This window comes from Canis lupus, chromosome 2 (assembly GCF_011100685.1).
Source record: "Canis lupus familiaris isolate Mischka breed German Shepherd chromosome 2, alternate assembly UU_Cfam_GSD_1.0, whole genome shotgun sequence".
Lineage (NCBI taxonomy): Eukaryota > Metazoa > Chordata > Mammalia > Carnivora > Canidae > Canis > Canis lupus.
This window is the reverse complement of record NC_049223.1, coordinates 78407447-78429928: the sequence shown is the minus strand read 5'-3', so window position 1 is coordinate 78429928 and position 22482 is coordinate 78407447. Positions and strand designations below refer to the sequence as shown.

Genomic DNA, 22482 nt, shown 5'->3' with positions numbered 1-22482 from the left:
GGATGTGAAGTCACCAAACAGGCGGGGGAAGCTCAGATGGCCTCAGGGTTCAGATGGGGACCCAATAACAGAAATGTCGTACATCACACTCTGATGTCGAGTGATAAGCTCACCTTGCAGAAATACAAACCACAGAGCTAAAAGGAACCTGCACAGAATTTGATCCTCTACTTGTATAGGTGAAAAAACCCAGTGCTGTTGCCCAGAGAGGGAAAGTAGTGCGCCCAGGACCATACAGACACTGGGAACTTGGCCTCCCCTGGATCTCAGGCTCTTCCAGCAACCCTAGGAAGAACCTGAGAGGTCTCCAAAGACCCTAAAGAAGAATTTAAAAATCACACGTGTGGTATATCTTTCAGAGGCAAGAGACCAAATGTAGCAATGTCAACAATGATGACTTTACTACAGCAAATAATGGTATTTTTCAACTAGTTACCCCATGGAAGGCCTGCTCAAAGCACTTCACATGTATGACCTCATTTGAGTTCTCCCAAGGACCCTATAAGGAGGTGCTATAATTGTCCTATTTTGCAGATGAGGAAATGGAAGCCCAAGCCCAGTGTTCCCCCAACACCACACCCTGACAAGCGGCAGAGCCAGGCTGTCCTAGAACTTGTTTCACATCATCCCTGATCTGGCATTATACAGTATGGTCAGAACAAATCCTCTTGACATGTTTTTTCTGATAATAAGATTTCCAAGCTAATAGCTAAGATTTTCTTCCATTTCCAGGCATACAGATACGTGCGTGTGTGTCTGTGCACAGTAATATATCTAGAGAGTCTGGGCCTTGTTTCTGATTATGGCAATTGGCCTGGATCCCGGTGTTTCCTCACTGACAGAGTTCTGGGAATCCAAACAAGTCTGTTTTCAGGTTATTTCAACAGATCAAGTTTCTTCCTTAGTCAAGGAAACACCTCCTTCCTTTGCCCTACAAACCCTGGTGGGAGGGCAGCTCTAGCTCTGAAGCTGGCTTCAAAGCCACATTCCCAGCTGGGTGGAACTTGCACAAACTGGCTTGCTCACAGAGAGCCATCATGGCCAGACAGAAAGGACGCTGAGAGACGTGCCTGGTGCAAGGAGCATGCAATTAGGTTGTGACTGGGATTGACTTATTGCTCTAGTATCAGATCCTGTGTAAGGTATTTATTCATTCCCCCAAGAGCTGAGCTCTGGCCAGGATAATTTCCCTCTATACACACCTGACCATATGTAGCAAGGCTGCTCTGCAGCTGGTAGCTCAGAGGTCCGTGGGGGAAGGGAAGGACTCAAATCTATGGCACACCTGCTGTGTGCCAGCCCTGGGCCAAGCCCTCTACATGACCACATTCGTTTTTCACAGTAACCCTGGGAAGACTCTATCCTTATTCCCATTTTTCAGAAAAGAATATTGTGGTTTAGACAAGAGGGGGCTGGGTGCCTCAGTTGGTTAAGTGTCTGCCTTCAGCTCAGGTCATGATCCCAGGGTCCTGGGATCCAGCCCTGTATTGGGCTCCCTACTCCATGGGAAACCTGCTTCTCTCTCTGTCTCTGCCTCCCCCCTACCCCATCTCTCATGAATAAATAAATAAAATCTTTAGAGAATGGGGGACCCCTGCCCAAGGTCGACAAGTAGATGGGTGTCAGAGGTAGGATTTTAATCCAGGCCACTCCAGCCCATGGGCGAGGTGTCACAAGAGCCTGAGGTGGAGCATGGTGTTAAAGTCATGGACTGTTAAAGTCACAGACTTTAACACTTTGTATAACTGAGGACTGGGGCCCAGAGGGGAAATGACTTGCTAAGGCCACACAGCAAGTCTGGGCTGCACTGGGACTCCTGGTCCAGTGCTCCTCCCATCTCAGTGCACCACCATCTCTTAATGGGGTGATGGAGGAGGGAGTGATGAGGGGAGCATCAGTTATCTGAACAGTACACTCAAGGGGAAGTCCTTGCTTCCTGGCTAGCAGGAGTGAGGGTCACAGGGCTCCCTTACTCAGATTCTTCCTCTTTGGTTTCCTTCAGGCTCTCAAGGAACGTCTCTTCGAGGAGATCCAGCTCCCCCAAGGGCACTCGGAAGAAGGAGTTTATGTGGCAAATGAGGACTCGGGCCCGCGCATCGTAGCGCCCTCGAAAGAGAGAAACAAGGGCAGAGAATCAGTTTAAGCTTTTAAGCCCAGAACCCCGAACAACAGTATGATGGATAAAGTCCCAGCCCTGGAAACACCCTACATGCATGACCCCGCGGGCAGCGGTCAACTAAACCCCAGGACGGCGTCCCGGATGCGCTACCATGCAACGCTGAAAGCCATTGATCAGAAGCAAGGTGGTATTTTTCACCAAATTAGCAAAGATCAATGTTTTTGATCCCAAAGCTGTGAAGGAGGTGATGGAAACAGGTGGGTGCTCAAGGACATCGCTGGTGGGAGGGTGCATTGATTTGAACTGCCTGGAAGGCAATTTGACAATATGGATCAGAATGTGAGGACAGTGTGTACCCCACAAATTATAGAGACACAAAGTAGAGCAGCGACCAAGGGCTGGGGGTGGGGGGAGGAGGAATTAGCATTTAGGAGGACGGAGTTTCAGCTTTGCAGGATGAAATGAGCTCTGGGGGGCACCTGGGAGGCTCAGTCATTTGAGTGTCCTGTCTGACTCAGTTACAGCTCAGGTCATGATCTCAGGGTTGTGAGATCAAGCCCCGCATCCGGGCTCCATGCTCAGTTGGGAGTCTGCTTGAGGATCTCTCTCCTTCTCCCTCTGCCCCTCCCCCTGCTTGTGCTTTTTCTCTCTCTCTCAAATAAATAAATAAATCTTAAAAAAAAAAGAGCTCTGGAGATGGATGGTGGTGCTAGCAGCACAACATGGTGAATGCACTTACCACTACGGAACGGTACACTTAAAAATGCATAAAATGTCACATTTTAGGTTATGAGTATTTTATATATATATAAAAAAAGGAGGCAGGAAAGATGTGCATCCCGCTGGCCCAGGAATTCCATCTCTGAGATGCTAATCTTAAGAAAACAATCCTAAATGTGGAAAATAGTGAGTAAAGGCCTTACTGCTGCATTTCTAACGTGGAAGTGATAGGCATCTGGAGATTTCTAACATCAGGGGATTTGTTAAGCAAACTACAGCACATCCGCCCCATGGAGAATAAGCCCTAAAAAAAAAAAAAAAAAAAAAAAAGATTCCTAAGGAAAGTTTGTAAATCTGAAAAAGATGCTTATGTAATGAAACATGTTTTTAAAGGGCTAGATTGACTGGATAATAAGCCATAGGGCCCCAACTAAGGAAGAAAAGCCCACTGAACAGGAAAAAGGGAGAGAAGTATGTCAAACAGGATTTTTTTTTTTTTTGCCTTTTCAACATTATCCATAACAAACTTGGGCTGATGTTATAACTGGAAAAATTAATTGATCAAAACTTAACCAAAGGTGGTCTGTCCAAGCTCTATTTATATGGCACAGAAGCTTGTATGAATGTGTTGTGATCAGGTGAGTGAGGCATGAGGGACCTCAGAACATGATCCCGCTCAGCCACCCAAGCTGGAGATGGGGAATCTGTCCACTCTCCTCTTTCATCCCACACATCAAAAGTCCCCGAGACCATTAGTTTATCTCAAAATGTCTCCATTGGGTACCTGGGTGGCTCAGCAGTTGAGCATCTGAGTCTGTCTCTACAAGTGCACAGCCAGGTTGGAGGACCACTGCTCTGGGGCCAGAAGTAAGAGGAACAGAGCTGCTGTCCCCCCTGACTCTGCTCTCGGGCTTCCCTCCCTCAGGCTCCCCCTTGCCCTCCTTGGTTCATCCCCCAGCCCAGAAGCATCTCCAGGCCTGGAGATGGGACTCCAGTCAGGGCTCCCGACATTCTGCTTTCTTCTTTCTTTGGTGATAATATAGAGATCTGTCATGATTAAAACCAAATCCAAACCCTACCATGACCTTCAAGGCCCCTGGTCAAAGTCCCTGACCTTGCCTTCTAGAATGTTCCTGCTTTAGGGCTGTAGCACTTGCTCTTTCTACCACCTAAAAGGCTCATTCATCAGATCTTCATGTGAGGCTTCTCCTCCTCGTTCAGGTCTCTGTTCAAAGCCTCCTGCCCAGGGAGGCCTTCCTGAGCACCTGCCCATAGCTCGTTATCACTTTTTCCCTGCCTTTTGTTCCTCACAGAGCTCCACTCTCTGATATATTCGTTTACTTTTGCTTGTTTGTCTCTCCTCCCAAAATATAAACTTTATAAGGGCAATCTTATAAAGGTAGTCACTGCCCTATCTTTAGTTCTCCGAGCAGTGTTTGCCACAAATAATATATGTTCAATGAATAACTTGACAGACCCGAGGTGGGATCCTGTTTTTGTGCCTACCCCTGAGCAAACAGCTCATCCTTGCTCGGGTGGAAAACAGAAATGGTGAGAGTCACCTCACAAAGGCATGAGGAGAGGACTCCTGGTCCACGAGAGGCCCCTAATGAATGTTATGGGATCAGACTCCTCCGCTGGGTGCCCGTGATGTGGGCAGTTATATTATACTAAAGTAGTAGTGGCTAGCCTTCACCACGCACAGCCCTCCAAAGGCCTGAAGCTTGAGGTTTCAAGCTTCTGCAGAGTAAGCCAGTTCCTTCCTAGCACCAGGGCACCCAGAACGAGCCGCAATCTGGTGGCATTTGGCCTGCTGTCCTTGACTGCAACTGTCTACGTGTCGGGGAACAGACATGTCGTGTCTTGGGGTTACTAGGTCAGTTAAAGCTTCACAAAGGAGCTCTCCGCTTTCGTAGACTATTGCACCCAGGTGATAGTGGAGCAGTGGAAAGCAAGCCAGCATTGGCCACAGTGATTAATTGGTGGCAATTATAATTAGCTGCGAATTCATACTCCACTGGTTAAGGCAGCAGTGATTCAGCTCCTGGAATATAGGTTGCCAGGTGTATAGGTGGGATCACCTCCCAAAGTATACTCAGGCACGGGGTTCTGGAATGTCAGCCTTGTGTAAGGGTCACTGGTGCCCAGGCATCCAGTCCCTGCTGGACTAGGATGCAGCTGAGGCCCTCTGAAGGCAGAGGGTAGGTGGTGAGGGATGGGCATGAGCCCCAGGCGACCCCGACACTGGGCTTTCCTGGTCCTGGCTCTACTGCCAACCTGCCAGGTGGCCAGCTCACTCCTCCAGGGCCTGACTATCCTGCTGTGGAGCTCAGGTCAAAAGCCTGGGCACTGTTCCTGGTTTTTCTTGTTGCCCTATCCTGACATCCAATCCATCCACCAATGAATGCTGTCAGTTGCACCTCTATTTTTTATTTTTTAAAAGATTTTATTTATTAATGAGAGACAGAGCGAGAGAGGCAGAGACATAGATAGAGGGAGAAGCAGGCTCCACGCAGGAAGCCCGATACGGGACTCGATCCTGGGACTAAGGGATCACGCCCCGAGCCAAAGACAGATGCTCAACCACTAAACCACTCAGGCGTCCCTGCTGCACCTTTAAAATATATCCTGAGTCCGACCCCGGCTCTCCACTACCACTGCCTGCCGTGGCCACTGTGACCACCTTCCCTCTTCAACTACCAGCTGCCACCCTTACCAGCACTCTGGCCACACCGTCCCCAACCCTGTTCCTACCACTGGTGCATCTGTGGATAGCTCTATTGTCTGGCTCTCCCCACCAGACTGTCAGTCCTATGAGGGCAGCAACTTTGCCTCTGTTCCTTATTGTCTCCCAGGGCCCAGGATGATGGCCAGCAAATTAGTGAGAGGTATTGGCTCACTGGAGCTCTCCGATGTGCCCACCCTCTTCCGCCTCCCACCTCCAGCCAAGACTTATTCTCTCTTTCCAGTATCCTCTGAGCCCTGCAGCCCCAGGGAACAAGGCGGACAGTGGGTTTGCTGGGTAAGGCCTCGCTCCTCCTCTGGGTAGGGTCATCTCTTACAGCAATGAGTTACTCTCAAATGTCAAAGTCTTGACAACGCCTTGAATACTCTCTTGGATCTGCTCATCACTCCGTTTCTTCCTCAAATGTCACCTTCTCTGAGAAGTCCTTCCTGACTCCACATCACTGCTTTCTATTCCTTTATCAGGAGGTATTTCCTTATCACCATTTAAAACCTATTTTTAGGGACACCTGGGTGGCTCAGCAGTTGAGCATCTGCCTTCGGCCCAGGGCATAATCCTGGAGTCCCGGGATCGAGTCCTGCATCGGGCTCCCTGCATGAGGCCTGCTTCTCCCTCTGCCTGTGTCTCTGCCTCTCTCTCTGTCTCTCAAATAAATAAATAAATAAAATCTAAAAAAAAAAAAAAAAAAAACAACCACAAAACCTGATTTTTAGATTGGCCCACTTGTTTGACTCCCTCTCTAGAATTTAAGCTCCAAATTCACTATACATCCCTAGCAGCCAGGCCTGTGCCTAAAACAAAGCAGATACGTAATAATCTTGGTAAGAATAAAGAATGGAATATTTGTAGGAATGAACGAATGAACTGATCTGTGTTGGGAGAGGTCCAAAATAGGGGAGGATAATTATGCTGCATAAGATTTGTATCCCCTTCCAGCAGAAACACCCCATGATTAATACTCATGTTAACAGTGGAAGCTGCATTTATGCACCGCTCCCTCCAAACCAGATCTGGTGCTACCCTCCATATGAATTGAGTCCCTAAACGTCACAGCCACTCCAGCAGGCAGCTGCTGTAGTATCTCTGTTTAATTAAAGAGGACACAGAGACAGCTGGGTCACTTGCCCTGGGCCACCCAGCTGGTCTGGCTGTAGAGGCTGTGCCCTTGGCACCGCCCAGGACACGGGAACCAGGGCTGAGGCAGCAAAACGCTATCTTTACACACCTCCCAAGCCCATATATTGCTTTTGGCTTCCACTCTTTCCTCCTGGCCTCCCCTTGAATCTGGGCTGGGCCTTCATCTTCCCCAGCCCACCCAGTAGTGGGCAGTAGGCAGGCAAGGTCGCCTCGGCTGCTCCTGAGGACTGCTCAGGTCCCAGCCCAGCGCCTGGGATGGCACTTCTGGAAACCCACCTGAAGGACCAAGGCCAGAGAAGCTGGTCTCCTGAGGTCCCTTCCAGCTCAGAGATCTAAGGGTCAGCTTCGGGGTGCCTGTCCTCACCCCCTCCAACCTCAGGGGGAGGGTATCTTCAAAAGTCCAAGGTCACTAGGACTTGAAACAGCCCCAAAGCAGCCTCTGCAAGATCTTTCACCAACCTCAGGAGACCAGAGTCTGCAAGTCACTGAGCACCTGAGCCCAGATGATGTGACGTTGGGTCGAGACCCACAACGGCAGGTCACAGGGGAGCTCACCAAAATTCAGATTCCTCGGCCCCGCCTGAGGTCTGGCATGGGGCTTGGGAATCTGTACTTTTAACAGTTGGCCACCTGATTCTGAAGCAGGTGGTCCCCACACTAAGAAACATAGCAGTGGGCAAACGGGTTGGCGCTTCCTGGTCTGATAAGGTCCGGGTGCCCTCAGGCCCAGAGGCAGGGGCACGATGGAGATGGCCCCCGTGCTGCCCCTGCAGGAAGGAACCCCGCCATGCTACTAAGTGCCGGGCATCACCCGAGGAGCTGGCATGTGTCATTGCTCACCCTCCCAATGGTCTTAGGAGCTTGGTATGACGATGCTCGGCTTTTCACAAGAGGGAAGAACAGGTGCAGAGGAACTTTGTAAAACAGTCACTCAGCTGAGAGAGTGGTGGAGCTCAGATAACAAGCCAGGATTATCTGATGCCAACGTTTCCATCCATTCCACTGTGGCTGTCCTTTAAAGGCAAATCTACTCTCGAGTGAGTTGGAGGTTCCTGGACAATCCCATGGTCTGCAGCCAATCCTCTTTCTGGCTTCAGGGGTTATGTGGTGTACACACACCTCCAGGTATAGCCTAGGCCATGGTCTGTAAACACATATAAAGGCGAGGACAGGTTCTTTGGAAAATCTAGGTGGTTGTGGTGGTGATGATGGGGTGTGTGTGGGGGGGACCCAGGGATCTCAGCTGTGCCACCAGGGGGCAGGAGTGTGCCAGCCCTGCACAACTGCTGAGCAGCCCGGGGTGGGGGGCACCCCCAGACACACAACCACATACTGTGCAAGCCCTTACTGCCTAACTCGTCCCTCTGGCCTAGGAAGAGCAAGGGGCGTGTCCGAAGTCACCCAGTATGCCCAGGGCAGAGTGGGGGCCAGAACCCACACTTCTGGGCTCTTTCCTCCACCAGCATCTCTCAATAGAGAAACTACTGCACCCTGACCTTCACTGTCCAGTGCTGTCCTACTCATCGAAGGACGTGCTGCCCTAAACACTAGCTGCCATCAGGTGACAGTGTGTGTAATTTCATCATGCCCAAAACACCAGTATCTCAAACGTTTCTGATTCACCGGGGAGGTAGGGTTTGCAATTCACTGATAAAGCCCAGGTCACAAAGTAGAGTCAAGCTTGCTTTAAGACCGCTGTCGCCTGTGGCAGGCACTTCCTTTGGCTTCAGGGTGCAGAGGGCAAACCCTGTAATTCAGGTGAAGTTGCCCGGGCATCAATGCAGAGCTCCCAGTGACATTCGCTTTGCCCTAAATGGGGTTTTGAAACACTCTGAAAGGTAACCCTGGGCTATTTAACCTCCTGAGCCTGACTTCCTCCCCGATCAGCGGGGATAATGTTAGCTTCCTTCACAGTTGACCTGAAGATTATATACTATGCAGCAATCCACAATCTACATGCAGGACTTAGAACAACTAGGATAACTTACAAAGATCCCCAACTACAAATAAACCGGCCCCACGAGACCTGGACAAATGCTGGGTTCTAGCGTGGTGGTTCTCAGCCAGGGACAGTTTGGTCTCCAGATGACATCTGGCAATTATGGAGACATTTCTGGTTGTCACAGCTCAGGAAGTGCTACTGGCAGCTAGGGAGTGGAGGTCGGGATACCACTAAACATCCTACAGGGCCCAGATGGCTTCACAACGAAGAATGATCCAGTCCCAAACACCACAGTGCTGAGCTTGACGACTCTTGATTTAGAGTTATCAGCTTAAATTCAGCTTAACTGTCAGCATGAAAAATAATTATTTTTTCACTTGTGTGGGAAAAGAGCTTGGTGGGTTGTGACTGGGTGAAGAGACCGCGGCTACCACACACAGAAGTCCACCCAGCTGCCAAGATGGCACCGTCTGGTGACTAAGATCCCAATAGTGTCGGTAAAGGTCAACCTTCCAGGAAGTTCTGAGAAACCCAGCCTTTCTTATTGATTTCTTGGGCTGATTCCATGACTAATCACCCCACCTCATACTCAGAATCCCAGCGGCACGTAAGGTTTCTATCTTCCTGATCTCTGTAGAAGATGGTTTAACCCTCAAGTTCAGACAAACCACCCTGCTAGTACCTAAGCTCATTCTCTAAAGAAAGGTCGTCCTTCCTTCCTTCCATCCACCCTTCTGTCTATCCATCCATCCTTCCATCTATCCATCCAGTAAGCAATCACTAAATGCCCACCAAGTGTCTAGCAGTGCAGATGTTGGGATGGCATGGTGAACAAGCCAGACCAGGGCCCTGCCCTCATGGAGCTTATGGGGGAACCACCTGAACAAATGGCCAACTTTGACACCAACCTTCTCCTTATAAGATCCTTAAGCATGCTCTTAGAACCAAAGACTATTTTTTTTGTTTTTTGTTTTTAAGGAGCATCTGTCTGTTGCCCCTTATTTGTATTTGATGCTGCATTCACAGAGGTTAAATGACTTGCTCAAGGTCACACAACGAGAGTCTCAGAGACAGGAGGAGTATTCAGGTTTCCCGACTCCCAGGGCTTTGCCATTTTACTTCTAATCCACCACCACGCATGAGCAGCACTCACGGCCGGCTCTGTTTGGAGAGCTCTGCTTGTGATATCTCATTTAATCTCCACTCCCGCCCTCTAAGGTAAAGACGACTGGTATTCCCATTTAATGCCTGAGAAACTGAGGCACAGAGCCATTCAGTAACTTGCTGAAGTGGAGCTTGAATTTTAACACCCAGGCAGGCTGACTCCCCAAACGCCCCCACTTCTTGGTCCCTGGTTCTTCATTAATATGAAGCATTGGGCACGACAACTACTGGCCAGCCAGCCCCACCTCCAGGCCTCATTTTCCTACCTGTGTGCTGAGAGGGTGGTCTAGATGGTTTGAGGATCCACCCATCTCTGACCCCTGTAGACCTTTGGAGCCCTCGCACCTGACCATGTGGGGTCCCTGTGTGGCGGCAAAGCCACAGGTGCCTGGGGAGGCTAACCAGATAATCCAAAGGCACCTCCTGAGGTCACTGGGGAGGGTGCATCTTAGATACAAGGTATTAGTATATTCTGTGGGGATGTGTCTGTATATCCCAACCCTGTGGGTAAAATCCACTAAGGTTTTGGGTATTAGTACTTGTTTCAGAAGGTCCAGCTCTGCCCCTTACCAGCTTCGGCCAGTTGACCGTGCTGAACACAGCTTCATGAGCAAGCATGCATGAGGATACACTTGACCCGCTGTGTAGGCTGGAGGAGGTCCCAGCGCCCTTCTCATAGGGTCCCCGAACCACCACTCTGCATGAAGGGGTCACCCAAGACAAACACCAGGGTGCGCCAGCCGCACCCTAACACCCTAGTCAGTGGCATCGGGCAACCAGAATTCCAGAGCTGAGACGCTGCTCCCGGCTCCTTTCCTGAATTTCCTCCATCTGGTCGGTTGGCGATTCTGCGATCTCTTCGGTCAGAACCACTCCTGGGTCAGCCCCTCACCCCCAGGGTCTCTGCTGCCCTCGGTGATGCTGTGTTTCCTCACACCTGGCTGAAGGAGATGCCTCCTAAAGTCTGCCCAGGTGAGATGCATCCTGCTCCCTTCCCAGCTCGGCTGCCCGCGCCGGCCAAGGTGGCCCAAAGCCCTGCCCCGGGGACCTTCCCCTGTGTGCACTTTCCTGCCTATGCTCCTGCACACACTCTTCCCGTTCTTTTTCCTCCTCCCGCCCCTCTGCTCCCCCATGAGCCGGGGTTCCAAGGCAGGCTTGGTACAGTTGCACCCTATGTAATTTTTCATAAAGGTGTAACTTTTTCCCAAGCGACGGTTTGGAGGCTGTTGGGGTTTCGCTTGCCATTCTGCGCTCCCCCTCCCTGCTCGCCATCAGAAGAAACATTGGAGGTCTTTGTGCCAAAACCTCTTGCCAGCTCAGGGAATGGAAGAAGCCACACGCACAATCACAGGGGAGCCCAGCAGGGAGGAGGTGGGGAGAAACTGAGGCAGAGCCACAGGCTCAGGGAGGTGCTTGTGGGCAGCTCTGTAGTGGTTTGATGCAGAACACTCTGGGGTGCTGCAACGGGTTGCATGGTGACCCCCCAAAAAAGACACATCCAAGTCCTAGAAGCTGTAAGGTGACCTTATTTGGAAAAAGGGTTTTTGCAGATAGAAATAAATGAAAGAGGTCCTTACAGGAGGCCCAGAGAGGAGAGGACAGGGAGGAGCAGGCCTCGGGAGGACGAAGGCAGACACTGGAGAGACGCAGCCCCAGGCTGGGGAATGCTTGGAGCTAGCAGAAGCCACAAGAGGCAAGAAGGGTTCTCCCTACAGCCTTCAGAGGGAGTGAGACCCTGCTGACATCTGCTTTCAGGGCCTCCTGAGCTGTGAGGGAATACATTTCTGCAGCTTCAAGCTTCCCAGCATCTGGTAATTTTTTACAACAGCCCTAGGCAAGAATGTAGATGGAATCCTGCACTGCCACGGACTGCGCAGCCTTGGGAAACCACTTAGCCTCTCTGAGCCAACTTCTTCATCCACAAAGTGGGGCAGTAACATCTATCTCATTAATTCATTCATTAGAGATCTACTGAGTATGTACTATGCTCCAGGTGCTGTGTTAGGGACCAGGAATATGGCCGGGGGCGGGGCGGGGGGGGTGGTGGTGAAGAAAATCAGATAGGGCTCTGTCTGCCTGGAGCTATGGTCTGGAGGGGAAGCCTGCAAAGAAATGCCTTAACTATTCAACCACAAGCATGGCCACGTGGTCCTGGGAGGAGCATCCCAGACGGGAGGCCAGAGAAGTGATACCTGAGCCAAGGGATGAAGGCAAGGTAGGGAGTCACTGGGCAAGAGGAACAGGACCCTCTGTGGCCAGGGGAAGGGCATGTGCAAAGTCCATGGTGCAGGAAGCACGGGCACTCGGGGAGGCCCATGGTGGAGAGTGGGCAGGGGAGTGCAGAGAGGAGAGGTGGGGGTGGGGCCAGGGCCAGCCCCTCTCCTGAGTACAGGATGGAGCCGGGAGGCAGCACGGTCCCATGTGCCTCGGAAAGCTCAGAGTTGCCGTGCTCTGTGAACAGCCTGCCAGCTAGTGTGGAGACAGGAAGACCAGTGAGGACACCCCTGCCATCATCCAGAGGATGGCGGGGGGATGGTGGCTCAGACCAGGCTGGTGGGTGGAGTCCAGGCTCAAGAGCCCCTTAGGAGGTAAAACCATGGGGCCTTATGAGGAGAAAGGAAATAACCACAGCATTTGGCACCAATGAGGTGCTCACTGGCTCTCCAAGGACACAGGGTTCCTTTCCTTTCATGCACCAGAATGCAGGTGGAATCCCGCACTACACGGGGCCATGGGGGACAGGCCCACAGGTGGCAACACCCATTTCTGGCTTTACTGGCCAAGTGGGAAGATGAGCACCCGAAAGTTACAGAACTTTAAAAAAAAAAAAAAAGGTTTACAGAACTTAGAAAGAAAATCAGCTCACCATCCTTGAGTGAGAAGCTCAGAAGGTCCTGGGGAGAGAAAAGTAACAGGAATTAGCAATATGTTGATGGGTAATTAGCCTGCTCATTTGACCAATATTTACTGACTTTCACTAAGTCAGAGAACAAGATAGACCAAGTATCCCTGCCCTGTGTTCTAGTGCTGAGCCAGACACACAGGGAGGCCAATAAATGCACAGATGTGTGAGAACCCCAAGGAGTGAAATCTGCTCATTTGACAATAGCCATGTCACAAGCTGCCTGCTTTGACTGCACACAGAGCAGGTTAGTGACCTGCTAACAGGTTAGCACAGCTGCTGCTTCCAAAGAGAGGCACCCCTGGGGATCCCTGGGTGGCTCAGCGGTTAAGCGCCTGCCTTCGGCCCAGGGCGTGATCCTGGAGACCCGGGATCGAATCCCACTCGGGCTCCCTGCATGGAGCCTGCTTCTCCCTCTGCCTGTGTCTCTGCCTCTCTCTCTCCATGTTTCTCGTGAATAAATAAATAAAATCTTTAAAAATTTAATAAAAAACAAAGCAAAACAAAACAAACCAAAGAGAGGCACCCCAGCTCAGCACTCAGGAACCCGGACCCTGGAGTCAGACTGCCAAGGTTCAAATCCTGGCTGAGCCACCTGACCCTGAACAAGTCACTTAACCTCCCTGTGACTCAGTTTTCTCATTTATAACAAGGGAATGATCACACCACCTACTCATAAAGTGGCTTTGAGAATTGAATGAGTTAATATTCGGAGGGTGCTACCATATAAGAAGCACCATGTAAGCACTGAATTAAATCAATGGTAAATACTCAATAATGTAAACTCACTATTAGCTGTGATCATCATCCTGTGATAACAGGATGAAATATTTTATCTTCCTTATTTACTTTTTAAAGATTTTATTTATTTGAGAGAGAGAGAGAGAGAGAGAGCAAGTGTGAGCGAGTGGGGTGGGGTAGAGGAGAAGAGGGAGAGGGACAAGCAAACTCTACACTGAGCGGAGCCCGATCCCACGACCCCAAGGTAACGACCTGAGCCAAAACCAATGGTCAGGTGCCAAACTGACTGAGCCATCCAGGGGGCCCCAGAATATTTTATCTTTCAACTACATCACCCCACTAGATACGATTTTCAGACTGACTTTGAAGGGAAATGAGGGACGTCTGGGTGGCTCAGTGGTTGAGCATCCGCCTTTGGTTCAGGGCATGATCCTGGAGTCCCGGGATCAAGTCCCACATTGGGCTCCCTGCATGGAGCCTGCTTCTCCCTCTGCCTGTGTCTCTGCCTCTCTCTCTGTGTCTCTCATGAGTAAATAAATAAAATCTTAAAAAAAAAAGGAAATGATCTGTTCTATGTTCCCCAGCAGCTGCTCCTGGGGTGGTGCGTGTACCTGTATGATCACCAAAGGGTCATCCTTCAAGATGGGGTCCTTCAATAAAATCGGAGCAAACACGTCTGCTCCTTCACCTCCCAGGCCTTTGGCAAAAGCAGTCATGGTTGGCAAGACGGCTTCGGGCAACTCCAGCCACTTCACGAGGTCCGTCACGAACTCTGTGCAGAAGGAGCTGAAAGAAAAACAGGGCTTAGATCCTGGAACAGTCTCGCAAGGCCGCATGTTTAGGTCTGATACAGTTATGGGTGTGAGCAGCTGGCCCAGACAAAAACCACGGTGACTGCAGTCTGTGGAAGAAGATGGAGAGTTGCAAACCTAATTTCCGGTGATTTTGGGTCTTAGTTTCTTCCCCTACCAGAACTTTTACCAAAGCCGCTGGTAAACCACAAGAAGGAGGGTGAGGAGCAGTTGGTGACAGGTGTCCTGGGCCCGGCCTGAGCCCGAGGCTGTGCTGGGGGCTGCAGAACCCGAGAGCAGGATGCCACCTCTGGGGAGAAGCTCACAGCAGGGCAGAGCCACAGATGGGACTCACACACTCTTGTGTCACAGTGTCGCACGATACACCAGGAGAGGCAGGGCTGAAACCCTGATGAGTGCAGAGAGGCAGCACCCAAACCACCTGCGGAGGGGAAAGGAGGCGGTGGGGGGGTGGGTAGGAGAGGGGCTGCGCTGCTGGAGAAAGCATCCTACAGAGGGTGGTCGGCCACTGTTGGAAAGCAGAGAAGACACCGCAGGAGCAGGTAAGTGCACAGGAACGGTCTGTCCCCACAAGGTGTGAAAGGATGCCGTTGGCTTCAGGTCCACAGGAGTCCCCGGACAGGGGACGGTTGGGTGCCCGAGGGGGAAGGAACCCGTGAACTGTGGGAAGCACACAGCATCTGGGAGACGAGGGCACAGTCCACGTCGGGCTTTGCTTCAAAGCCACCATTCCTGGTGGTGAATGGGATGGCGGGGCTGGGGATGTCCTCTACTGGTGTCATCAGTCCAGAAAAATGGCTGAGGCCTAGAGGCCACATCTATCTGCAAACCCTCATCCCAGCCCGCCTTGACTGCACTGTTCCGGGGTTCCCTGCACTGGCTTCTGCACCCCGGGTTCCAACCAGGGCAGGGCAGAACCAGGACTGCCCCCCGCCCCGAAACAGAGCACCCTGGTGGTACGGGTGACCTCGGGAGGGCCCCTGGATCCCATCAGCCCGCCCACCCCCTCCCTACAGCCTCCATGCTGAAGCCCAGTGGAGAGGTGTGCCTGCCACTGTCATGCGTCAGGTCCCCAGGAAGCAGCTCTGAAATGGAGATAATCAGGGGGTCCTCATGGGAGGGAAGAAGGAAGCAGGACTTGGCAGGGGGCACAGGTGAGTTGCAATGCAGCCTCAATTAGAGCCTCAGCCAGTCCTGTGGGGATTTCTGGAGATGGGTGACCCTTCAGAGCTGCCCCCAGTGGGACCTTTATATCCCTCCCCGCATCAGGCAATCATTGAGCCAAGGCTGCCAGGGGAGGGGGGCAGAAGCATGGGCAAGGTGGCTCTCTTCAGCAGAGGCAGCGCTCTCTGCAGGGGCAGAAGGAGGCCATTGCAGCAGCCTGCCAAATAAACTGACCTCCCATGCCTCAGTTTCCCTATCTGCAATGGGTTTAAGAGACCAACATTATGATGTTATTTGAGGAATCAATGAGTCGGTACATACAAAGCACCCAGAGCAGAGACTGGGATGTGGGAGATGCTCAAGGAATGTCAGCTGGCCTCACGACCTTTGTTTCTAAGGTGACCAAGGGAGGGAGCAGAGGATAGGTTTCAGGGTCGGGCTCTGACGTGCAGGGCCCACGGGAGTCCTGGCTCCCTCGGTGACTGGCTTTGTGCCCTTACTTCACCTTTCTTCGCTTGGTTTTCCTCTGCTATAAAATGTGGATGATAACAGGATGTGCCTCAGAGATTGGAGAGAAGATTAAGTGACATCGTAATAGGGCCTGGCACCTGATAACCGTCAATAAATGTTAGCTACTGCTAGTACAGTTATTACAATTTGCCCCATTGCTGTCTACAGGGACAACCCGGGGGCGGTTACGTGGGTGTGTACGGAGGCAGGAAATGACTTCGTGAGCTGAGCGCTACTTACAAGTAAGCTAAGCATGGCCTGGCCCTGTGTCCAAGAGGAAGGCCTTGGGTGTAGAGAAGCATCTCCTCATAAGAGCGGAGGGGGTAAAGAGCACAGACTCTGGTTCAAATCCCAGCACTGCCACTAGCAGTGTGATCTTGGATGAGCTACTCGACCTCTCTGTGCCTCGGTTTCTTGAGCTGTAAAATGGTGGTGATAATGAAGAAACCCATTTCATAGGGTTGCTGAAAGGATGCAGTAAGTTAACGTTTGTCCTTGTGCTCGGAACAAAATCTGGGCCATATAAAGCGCTATATATGCGTGTCTTTAAATGAGCAAACGGGGATCCCTGGGTGGCTCAGCAGTTTAGCGCCTGCCTTTGGCCCAGGGTGTGATCCTGGAGTCCTGGGACCGAGTCCCACGTCAGGCTCCCTGCATGGAGCCTGCTTCTCTCTGCCCGTGTCTCTGCCTCTCTCTCTCTATGTCTCTCATGAATAAATAAATAAAATCTTTAAAAACAATAAATGAGCAAACAAATTAATAAATACGTACGTAAAGTGGCAGCCCAGCCATGGATTATGGAACAAACAGTGTCCTAGATTGGCAGGGCCTCTGGAATTGCTTCTGCTGTGCTTGCTGCGTTAGCCAAGATGTGTGAGAATCAGCAGCAGCAATGATAACATGTGACAATCACAGAGCAAGTATCTGCCAGTCCCTGTGCCAGGTCAGTGCTTTATTCACCCTGACTCACCACACCCCCTCTGGGGAGGGAGGTGCTACTTTTACCCCCAGTCTGGAGATAAAGAAACCCAGCCCCAGAGAAGTGAAGAGACAGCTCTAGGGTTCAAACCCCTATCTCCATGATACCAGAGGCCTTGCTTACCCACCGCAGAGACTGCACCCTGCAGTGATTACATTCCCGGGCACTCACCCTAGCCGGGTTCTGGGTAAGCAGGTGAACCCGACGTCCCCTTGTTTGGGGGTGCCTCTTGGCCTCCACTTACTGATGGAGCACCTGGCTGCAGAGGTTAAATCAAGGGTCTCACGGCTGGCAAGGAGCAAACCTCACCCGAAATCCAGGGTTTCTCACACTGTGTCCAAGTCTCCTCCTACTCACCAGGGACTGGCGGACGAGCCATGGGGGCCAGAGCTGGCCTGCAGCCTGCTTTTGTAAATAAAGTTTTATTGGAACACAGCTGATTCCATCCTCTACATCTTGTCTCCAGCTGCTTGCAGCCTATGACAGCAGAGCTGGGAAACTACCTACCATAGAAGCTACGTGGTCCGAGAGCCTAAAGTACCTGGCCCTGCACAGAAAACATCTGCTGTCCTCCACTCCACCCCATAATTTCTCCATATTTCGTAAACAGAGTTAATTACAGGGGAACAGCATCGGTGATGTTTACGGCTTAGATAAGAAATATATTAAAAAAAAAAAAAAGGCTGGCTTGTATGTCCCATGTGGGACAAAAAGCTGTCTTCTAAAGATTACTGAAACCAATGGTGTATCTGGGTTCTAGAATGATGGGAATTGTTTTTAGAATGTGTTTTGGGCCTAAGAAAACTGAGATTGACCATGTGCATTCTGAATCGGCATTCTGAAAGGGAAACTTTCAGGAAGGAAACACCCCAGGGCACATGCTTTCGGCCAAGTGAAGACACAGGTGCTTAGAGCGGTCCCTGGGTGTGTGTGTGTGGGCGGGGGGGGGGGGGGCTGGGGGGACACACAGGACAGTAACTAGCTTCTCTACGTGCCCTCCTAGGTGGTGCCCAGTGCAGGCCTGGAACACAGCGACGGCTCATAAACATCTGTTTATGGGAACAAAGAACACAAACATCTTCCCCCTCACTATATGCTGGCTTGTCAGGTACACCCAGCTGTCCAGGAAGCTCTGGAAACTCACAGGTGAACAAGGCAGCTCCTGCCCTCCAGGTGCCCAAACTGGATGGATGGTGGGTGTGGGAAGAGCTGCAGGGCAGCGTGGTGGTTGCAGGGCTGGGTCGCTGAACATATGGCTGGAGAAACACTCTGGTCTGGGGCATGAGGAGGGTCCAGGAAGGCTTCCTGGAGGTGACTCCCAAGAAGATAAACATGCTCAAGTATTTAGTCCCAGGGGAGAGACGAAGATAAAAAACAAATAGAACAAATAAAAACCCAGCTAAGACCTAAGGCATGGGGAAGTTTACTCATGGGGGAACCTTCTGGGAGGAAGTCTAGAAAATACTACGGATGTAAAAACTTCCTGTCATTTCCTGCTCCCATCTGTTGCTTGGTTTCCGTGATGATATTTCTGTCCTTCTATCCTTGCCCATCACCTAGAGGTTTGGGGCCACAGTTATTAGTTCCTCCCTCTGCTCCATCCACAGCATCCGACCTGTCCTGGATTCGACTCCATTGAGAGTCAACTCCAAGGAAAGTCTGTCTCACCTGTGCGCCCCTCCACCTCCCGGTCATTGCCCTGGTTCCCCAGACAACTGTATCAGCCTTCCTGTGGGCTTCCTCCTGCCTCGAAACTCTCTCCCCCACGACTCCTTGAAGGACTCAGGAGGCCAGAGCCTCAGCTCTTAACCACTCAGCTATTCTGACACCAAATGTCTGATTTCAACACAAGCCTGCTGGACAGCAGCATGTCAGATCCTAACACTATTATTCACCCTGTCAATCTTTTGTTCCTGTGACACCTGGTTTAAACCCATCCAGGCACTTACCCCATCTGTCTGGTATAATGGTAATCAGTTATTTGGGTGCCTTACCCCAGATTGTGCCCCTAAATTAGGGCAGGAGCCAGGCCTTGTTTGTCTTCTCCACAGGGCCTAGCACTACCTCTAGCACAGAGTAGGTGCTCAACAAATGTGTGTTGCATGCATGAATAAACTTCCCCTGAGAGGAGTATCACCTCCTCTGAGACTCCCTCTCTGCCTCCCAGGCTCAAGTACTCACAGGGCCTGGCACATACCTTTTCTCCCATTAGACTGTGTCCTATTCATCTCATTCATGTATACCTTCCCTGTACTCTAAATCATGCCAGGCATGATTTAGTAGGTGTCAGAAAATGCTTGGTGTAGGTATAAATGAGTGAGTATGAAATGATGTACATCTTATCCCCCAGATTGTGAGCTTCTTAAAGGCAAGGACAATGATTTTCTCCTCTTTGCTGGTGATACCCAGGGTAGGTGGCTTGGCTGTCAATAGCTGCCTCCCTGAAGAAGCCATGACATTCCCTCTGTGAGACAGAAGCACTCACCTTTGCTCAGGTTCTGGAAATAGCTGGGACAGGGAGATGCCACAGAGGGCGGCATAGGCAAAGCGGTTGGCCTCGGCCAGCTCCCGGCCCGTGGGCAGGTGCGGCTCCCCTTCCACAGCTGGCTCAGCCATGGGAGGCAGTCTCTGGCTTGACCTGTCCCCTGTGGCCACGCCCAGCCCTGTGGGAAAAAAAAATCTGTGAAAAATGCAACCAGGGGGCAGGTAAAAGTTACTCAAATGGGACACAGTAGCTACCAATCATGAAAGAAGAGGCTGATAAAGGAGCCTTTATTCAGATTAAGAACTGCAAAGCATCATTTTCAAGAGAGCCCATGGACTGGGGGCAGATATTTTCAATGTGTGTATCAACAAAGGATTTATACCTATAGTGTATAAACAACCCCTATAAGTCATGAAGAAAAAAAAATGAGTCAAATTTAAAAATGGGCAAAACACTCAAACAGATACTTCATAAAAGATACCCAATGGCCAACAAGCCAATAGTCATCCGAGAAATAAAGCTCCAATGAGACACTGCTATTTACTTGTCAGAACGGCTAAAATTAAAAGGCTGACAATACTAAGTGTTGCTCAGGTAAGGGACACGGACACATAGAAGGTCCACATGCTGCTGGTGGGAGTATTCGTGGTACAACCTTTGGAATATGGTTTGACATTTCCCACTAACACTAAATATATGTCTTTCCTACACTCCAGCAATTCTACTCCTGAGAAACGAGGGCTTAGGTCCACCGGAGGGCATGTACATGAACACTCACAGAAGCTTCATTCACAATAGTCCCAAACAGGAAGCAAGCCGCATGTTCATCCACAGTGGAATGGAATAACTGTGCCATATTCAGACCATGGAATATCACAAAGCAACGAAAAGGAATGAAGTCTGGCTAACCAGAACAACATGGGTGAACATCACAGACAATGATAAGCAGGCGTACTTATTTGTGGAACTGTGTTCATATGAGCTTGAAGAACAGGTCGAACCAATTTAGGGTGGAAGAAGACAGGAGAGAGACTGCCGATGGAAGGTAGTGAGTACTGGTTCAGAAGGCGCACAGTGAGGCTTCTGGATGATGGAAATGTTCTATAAATATATCACCCAGTGGTGATTATATGGTTACAAATTTATTTAAAAATTCATCAAGCTGTAGGCCTAGGATTTGTGTACTATATGCATGTTACACTTCCATGAAAGGAAGGAAGGCGAGAAGGAAGTGGAGGGAGGTCTCCTTTTCCCTCTCCCTTTATTCTTTCCTTCCAGAAGAGGAAGCAGGGAAGGCAGAGGAGGAGACACATGAAACCAAGGCAGGTATCCAAGGGGCAGGAAGGGTCCCGGGAGTGGGTACCAGGAAGGGAACCTGCCTTGATTCCAGGGCATTGTGGATATGAATGCAGACTCAGGACCAGACAGACCTGGGCATGAATCCAAGCACCTCCATCTGATAGATATGAAGCCTTGGGCAATTCAACCTTTCTGCGCTTACATTTCTTCACCTGCAAATGGGGCCTATTAGCAGTTATCTGCCTGGAGGAGCTGTGTTAGCAGAAAGCGACATAGCTGTGTGGGTTAGTATTCGTAAGGCCCTTGGAACAAAGCCTGGCACAGGGCTCATACCACAACAACGTTTGTTAAAGCAATAAATGCATTAAAAAATCAACAAACAGGGATCCCTGGGTGGCGCAGTGGTTTAGCGCCTGCCTTTGGCCCAGGGTGCGATCCTGGAGACCCCGGATCGAATCCCACATCGGGCTCCCGGTGCATGGAGCCTGCTTCTCCCTCTGCCTATGTCTCTGCCTCTCTCTCTCTCTCTCTCTCTCTCTGTGTGTGTGTGTGTGTGACTATCATAAATAAATAAAAATTAAAAAAAATCAACAAACAAATCAATGAAGTGCTCAGCACAGTGCCTGGCACACAGCAGAGGCGCACAGACACTGGCAAGAGCTAACATTATCGTGCCTGTGGCTGGCAGCCAGGCCTGCGGCTGCGGTGTTAACGTGCCCCGTCTCAGCTGACTCCACGAGCCCGGCACTACCATAATGTCCAGTCTGCAAACAGGGAGCAGGCTCAGGGGAAAAGTAACTGGGCCCGAGTCACAGCCAGCAAATGGCAGAGTGGAGGCGAAAGCCAGAGCTCTTGGCTGCTACCTCTGCTTAAACACTCATCGCGTTCCCAAGAGACTTCGAGTCTAATAACCACAGTCTGTGCTGAATTTCTTCCATAAATTCATTCTCATCTGGCTGAGCAATAAAAACTTTTGTCCTCAATATATTACTTCTACAGAGGACTCATTTAAAAGTCTGTGCACGACTAATATTTCATGAGCTTTGCAAAGTAACCCCGAAGTAGTTAAAGGCAACAAACCAACATCTGTACATCGTGTAACAGTTTAGGAAGCACTTTCCAATGCAATTAATTCTCACAGGGTTGAGTAGGATGGGAGCCGTTATGATTCCCTCCTATAGTTGAGAAACAAACTCGGAGAGGCCAAGTGCTTTTCCCAAAGTCATACAGTAAGCAAGTGATGAAAGCCAAACCAGACTTTGGCTCTGACCCCTGGGCTCTTTTCTCTACATATGCACAGGGATCCTCATTCCCTTGTTTCAGATGGAGGAAGCGAGGCCCAGAGAGGTTAAGACCTTGGCCGGTGTCACCCAGCAAGACTGGCCTCCAAAGGTTGCTCCAGGAGCCCATGTTTGAGATCTGCAGATTTCCCTGGCTCTACAGGATCAGCCCAGACCCTGTTGGTGAATGAAGGGGATGGCAACGAGTCACAAACGCAGGATAGCACCAAGGGCAGCACCCAGTCATGATGTTGGCAGGCTTAGTGATTTCTACATTTAATCCATTCTGCATGCCATTTGGAGGCTGCAGTAATTGTGCCTACCACCCAGAGGTGCCCAAGATGGAATTTTATTGTGTTGGTACCTAGAGAGCCCCAGGTTACTTCTTAATTCAAGAATAAATAGCTTCAGGGCACCTCGGTGGCTCAGTGGTTGAGTGTCTGCCTTGGGCTCAGGTTGTGATCCCAGGGTCTCGGGATCGA

General features: G+C 50.7%; 1 protein-coding gene and 1 long non-coding RNA gene across 6 annotated transcripts in view; one reads left to right on the top strand and one right to left on the bottom strand.

Annotated features, from left to right (window-relative positions):
* Nucleotides 1–22482, bottom strand: part of TMCO4 (transmembrane and coiled-coil domains 4) — a 91171-nt gene that overhangs the window by 56027 nt on the left and 12662 nt on the right. For 3 of the 5 annotated variants that reach the window (XM_038531775.1, XM_038531774.1, XM_038531776.1), the window contains 4 exons: nucleotides 19422–19599; nucleotides 14083–14257; nucleotides 12695–12722; nucleotides 1974–2106 (listed from right to left, as the gene is read on the bottom strand). In XM_038531775.1, the coding sequence (XP_038387703.1) occupies nucleotides 1974–2106; nucleotides 12695–12722; nucleotides 14083–14257; nucleotides 19422–19552 (467 nt within the window). In that variant the 5' untranslated portion in view covers nucleotides 19553–19599. The remainder of the gene's footprint in view (nucleotides 1–1973; nucleotides 2107–12694; nucleotides 12723–14082; nucleotides 14258–19421; nucleotides 19600–22482) is intronic. The other 2 variants (XM_038531777.1, XM_038531778.1) reach the window with 1 other exon arrangement.
* Nucleotides 17757–21045, top strand: LOC111093751. The gene is made up of 3 exons (XR_005356106.1): nucleotides 17757–17840; nucleotides 17940–18082; nucleotides 20138–21045. It is a non-coding gene; the product is annotated as an uncharacterized LOC111093751 (long non-coding RNA).